This window comes from Symsagittifera roscoffensis, unplaced genomic scaffold (assembly GCF_963678635.1).
Source record: "Symsagittifera roscoffensis unplaced genomic scaffold, txSymRosc1.1 SCAFFOLD_977, whole genome shotgun sequence".
Taxonomy (NCBI): domain Eukaryota; kingdom Metazoa; phylum Xenacoelomorpha; order Acoela; family Convolutidae; genus Symsagittifera; species Symsagittifera roscoffensis.
Window position 1 is genome coordinate 5,001 of NW_026971102.1, and position 5,436 is coordinate 10,436.

At 33.8% G+C, this 5,436-nt stretch overlaps 1 protein-coding gene across 1 annotated transcript; it reads left to right on the forward strand.

The window, feature by feature from the left end:
• Positions 1-2,201: 2,201 nt before the first annotated feature.
• Positions 2,202-5,175, forward strand: LOC134856159 (uncharacterized). The gene is made up of 3 exons (XM_063872523.1): positions 2,202-2,802; positions 3,436-3,700; positions 4,918-5,175. Exons 1-3 carry the CDS (start codon positions 2,617-2,619, stop codon positions 5,022-5,024), a joined length of 558 nt encoding a protein of 185 aa, XP_063728593.1. The 5' UTR covers positions 2,202-2,616; the 3' UTR covers positions 5,025-5,175.
• The last annotated feature ends 261 nt before the right edge of the window (positions 5,176-5,436 follow it).

Here is a 5,436-nt window from a genome sequence, read left to right on the forward strand (position 1 = left end):
TAGCAAAAATTGTGTTAAAATTATCGATTTTTCAGATCTGAACTAACCAAGAAAAATATAATTTCAGACCTGAAATTAAATCTGAAATAGATTTTTTTTAGATCTGAATTAACCGAGAAAAATAAAATTTCAGATCTGAAATAACCCATTGATAAAGTCTCCAAGCGTTATTTTAACATTTCACAACCCATTACAGATCTGAAATTTGGATCAGAAAAAAAATTATTCAGATCTGAATAATCTTTTTCTGATCTAAATTTCAGATCTGAAATGGGTTGTGAAATGGTAAATGTTATGTTTTGAAGTTGATTCCATTTTTAACCGCAGTTTTCATGACAGGGTCGTCTGCATAAAACAAACAATTTTACTTTTGTGTTGTTTTTTAGGTTTAACCTCATGTACGTACATGATCAAAAAAAGGTAAGTTTAATATGGGTCCCTGTGGAACTCTAAAAACACATCATTTTTTTGCTTATGTTGTTTGATGTTTGTCGCAACATATTTCAGTGTTTTTTTTTTCGAGAAATTCCAAACCAAATAAGCAAATTCCATATAATTTATTTTTACGAATAGCGTGTTTTCAATTGTATCAAACGTTTTCTAAATTAATGACCATGCACTGTTTCATTTTTTCTTTTTAATTCAGTTTTAGTAAACCTCTTCTATCATAGTTGTTAGAGCTTTAATTGCAATTTTTTAATCAAAACCCAAACTGACAACTTCTTTGAACTGGTTTTAGAGCAATTGGTTTGTTGTCTCATAATTTAGTGATCTGACTTATTTATAGAGTGGCCTAATTTTAGCAATTTTACAAAAAGTCTGGAAAACTTAATTTGTTAAATCAATTTTGCTCAAAGTCCCTTTAATTTATAAGCAAAACTACTTTTATTTTCTCTAAAACAATTACTTTAGCCCATACGTAAAAACTAGTCGTAGAAAAATTGGCCAGTTGTTTCATGGTTCAGTATTTTGTTTTCTTTATAGAGTGGCTTAATTTGAGCATTTTCAACGCAGTCTGGAAAATTTAGTTCGCTTTTTAAGAATTAAACCAAATTTTAACCAATTTATGCTTTTTTTAAACCAATGTATGCTCAAGTTTTAACGATTCAGTCATTTCTGATATTTCGTTAATTGTTATATCAAATAAATAACCTGAGTTATCTCACTTTCGGACGTTCAACTTTTCTGTTGTTTTAAATTTACTTTTCAATTTTGTTTTATGTTTTTTTTAACTTTTTTATGTCATAGTAACGCGTAATCCGCATGAAAAAACTCGCTGCTGTAATTTTTAAATCCCACTTCTACTTGTCTTGATGAAACGTTCTCTTTCTGACTTACCACTTAAGGAATCAGTTCGGTTTGAAAGTTGAAAAAACTCAGGGCTTCTTTCGTTACCGTTTATACAATGTTTTTAAATTGGTTTTTTCTTAAACTGCTTTTGTTTACTTCATAGTCGGCCCAGTGCTTCGTGGCCTTTCTGTTTGAAGACTTTTCTAATGAGAATGATTCAATACTTATTTGAAGTTTTTCACCTTAACCTTACAAGGATAAAAATCGCCGTAACTGAAATGTCCTCTTTCGTTTCAACTTCAACTATTTTTTCATAGCATTTTGTTACTTCTCTGAAAAATTGTTTCGATTTAACATACCATGGTCGAATTTTGGAAGAAAATGGTTCTTTTTTATAGATTTCAGTTGCTCATTTTGAATCCGAGATAAATTAACAGCACGTTGAGCTTAAGGGTCGATAAAAGTTTTAATTTACTAAAACTGGAAATTTGGGTTTGTTTTCACCCGCAGAACTTATGATTAATTTATTATGAATCAATAGGGTATTTTATGATGAATCAATTGTCTAGTGTAGCATCGTACTGAGGGTTTTTCAGAAAATATAATTCAGTTTCTGAAAAAAAACGGCTACTAAGAATTTAATTGTTGTCAAAGAAACATCGGTCACAATTTGCATATCAAAATTTATCTGTAGCATGTTCAAACCATAAATAAAAGTGACACAAAATCTGGCATTGAATTGGGCATGAACATTTTTTTTCGTTCAGTTAATTTGTTGTTTATGTACGTTTGTCAAAATCAATTATACTTTCTGAGCCTGCTGTTAATTATGAGTTTGTTGTATCCAGCGGTGATAAATAAGTCTTCACGTAATGTAATAAATCTTCTAATCAAAAAACATTGATCACATTCGCTGCGATACGCTCGAAAAAACGAGCATTATTAATTTTTATTGTTAAAAGCTAATGTACCTTTTGAACATATCAGAGCGACTTTTATTATAGATAGTCTACTTAATTTGCCTAAATACTGATTTGATTGCTCTGTTAAAATTCTGTCTTGAGATACTATTAAGTAAAGAAGTGTTTGACTCCGCGAGGTTTTTTGACTTACCTTGTTCCTAGGCAAAGCCTTGTGGGAACGTCCAGTTGTCAAACACGGTTTTTGCTGTCTTAACTAAAAAACCAAATTCTGACAAACAGAAATTTTTGCTTCTACTACTAGAACTTAAAGTAGGCTGCTGTTTCTGTTACTCTACCCCCAATTATCTTGATTAAGTGACTCCGTTTATATACCAGAGTCCAATTTACATAACACACTTACGCAATGACGACCCAAGTAAAACCCCAAAGCGAAATGACGGAAAAAAAGGAGCCAAAAAATATGGCCCAATTATTTCACTATCACTACCACACCACTCTGGCAGCAGAGGCAGCCAAGCAGCCGCGCAACCACCGAATCACTACTCCGAACGACTGGCTCAGTCACGAGTACCGAATGAAACAGCTTAAGGTACGATGACCCACAAAAGTATCAAGGTAGCTGAGGTCATGGATTTATAAAACATGAATGGTGATTTGAAATAAAGTTTTTCACAAGCTTTGCGAGTAAAGTAAGTTAAGTTAACATTTTTACTTCGTTTTGAACTTTTGATAAGGGGTTGATAATTCATACTTTCAAGTTTTAGTTTTTTCAGACACTAGGAAAAAGATGTAACAATTTGAGGTTTCAATTGATGAAATGAACGAAAATTGACTTCTTGGTTTTTGTAATTTTCTATCAGCTACTTGAGAGTAATAGTTGAAATTAGTCTCAAGTAGTTGAAAGAGGTGTTCTTGGAGCTAAAAAAATATTCGTTAACAACACATTAAATTTTTTTTCGACTCAAAACAATTCGATGGAAAACCAGAGATCTAAGTTCTGATGCCATAAAAGTTATACTCATAAGAGGGAACTCAAAACATAAGAGGGAACTCAAAAAATTTTTAAACTTTCTTACAAAATTTTTATGGCGATTCATAAATGTATTCACAAAATCTACGTGAAAACGTTTACAAATGTAAAATACGTATTAGAAATATATAATGGCAAATATATTCGTAAATTTATTTACAAAATGACTTCAATCTACGTTTTTGTATGAAGGAAAACGCATCCTGGTACGCCTCGTCGTTCTCATCCGCACTTTCCTCATCTGTCAACTCTGAAGAACTGGAGCGAGAGAGGAGGAGCAAAAGAGAGCAGAAGAAGAAACAGAACGAGCGCAGGGCTTCACTCAACACCATGCTAGGCTTAGAGGGAGTTAGTCAAGAAGAGACAGAGAAGATGATGAAGGAGCATCTGTACCCAGTGGTGGAAAAAGCACCAGAAGTAGAAATTAAAGTACCCGAAGTTATGGGCAAAAAGAAAGGTTAATATAACCAAAGGCTCAATTACCTTTCATTTACAAGTATGATCATTTTTTATCGGCGGCAAAAAATATTGCGATAATTTCAATTGCAGTAGTGGCGAGCACGTGAATTTATTTCAAGGGGAAGGGTGTTTTCTGAAAACTTTTTTTAACTTTGTCGTCTTTTTTTTAGGTCGACCAAAATGATTTTCCAGGCTCTCTCAAAGCACTAGAAGGACCCTACTTTGTGAAAACTTCTGCGCCCCATCCCTAAAATTTTCTATAACTGACGTTTTAGAGCAGTTTCTGGAAATTTTTCACCAATTAAATCGAGTTTTTAGCGGGCGCTTGCCTTTCAAAATTAGTGACAAAATTGGTCAAACAAAAAAAATGTCGTGAAATAGCAGCAAAAGAATGAGGACGCTTTGGAAAAGTTTAGCTTTCAGAGTTGAAAGGGGGCGTCCCCTCGTCACCCGCCTAAATTGCTGAAAAAACGATGAAATAGAGAGTTACACGGTTTGAAAGATCATTTCTGAATACTGCGATTTCATGTTGTCTTTATCATCTACTTTAACGGTCGGTAGGGACATTTTTAAGTGTAATTTATTATCTTCATGGCTTGAGTATGGGCAGGGAGTATCTGGGTTTTTTTCTCGAGCTGTTTTAAGTCGGCCAAATTAATTATCCGGTCCGAGCTCTCATTTAAACCTGTAAATACCCTATTCACCAAATTTAACATCGCCGCAGGCAAACTTTAAAAGAAAAACAAATTTGAGCTATTTTTGGTATTTTTTTGGCTTGCGCTTGCGCATTCTTTTTCTGGCTCGGCTCCCACTCAAAATTATATTGTTTGGTTGGCAGCACCAAAGGCGAGTTGGCAGAGCAAAATGGATGTCGTAAAATAGTACCGAATTACCCACTACTTTGTGTAGTAGGGGCTCAAACCGCTGTTGGGGCGGGGTGTTCGACCGAAAATGATTGTCGAAAAAGCAACATCGTTACCTCCTTCTTTTGACTACAGACGCGGATTTAGGGGGGAGTAAAACCATTTTTTTGTCAAAACTCTTCGAAAAAAAGCGCAAAAACGTTATTTTTGTTGTTTTGTTTTTACACGCGTAAAGCCATTTTTTGTTAAGCCATTTTTTTGTAAAGCCATTTTTTTGTAAAGCCATTCCAAAAAAGCGCTAAAAGATAGTATAATGCAATTCAATCTTAAGAAACTCGTTGTTCTGTTTTAGTTCTTAAAGGCAGATCAACTAGGTCAACTATGCAATCGACTATCAGAAAGCCCAGCAAAACACGCCCTAAGAAAATCAGCACCCAGAAAGACATTGTTTTGTATTAAGGGAAACCGCAGAGCTCCAAAACTTCACGTATGCTTAAATAACTTGCCTAACAATTGTTTTTTAATTCTTTTCCTTGATAGCTTTATTTAAACTGACGAAGGGACAAGAAAAATTGTAATTTTTGTTCAATATGTTAAAAATATATCAATATACAGCTTAATATATGTATGTTTTTAATGAGCACAAGAAAACGAGATTTTTTTGCCGCTGTTTATTTTGCCTGGAGATCCTAATGGTACTACGGGCAAATGGGTTCATACCCTTTCTATTAACTCACACAAACATGATTAGTATTCTGCCCCAGGGAAACTGATTCAAGCCCTATCTAGAACGGAACAGAATACCATCGTTTTAAGCAAAAGGGTTTATCTATCATTTCTCTGACAAAAATAACTCACCACTGCCAGCTAT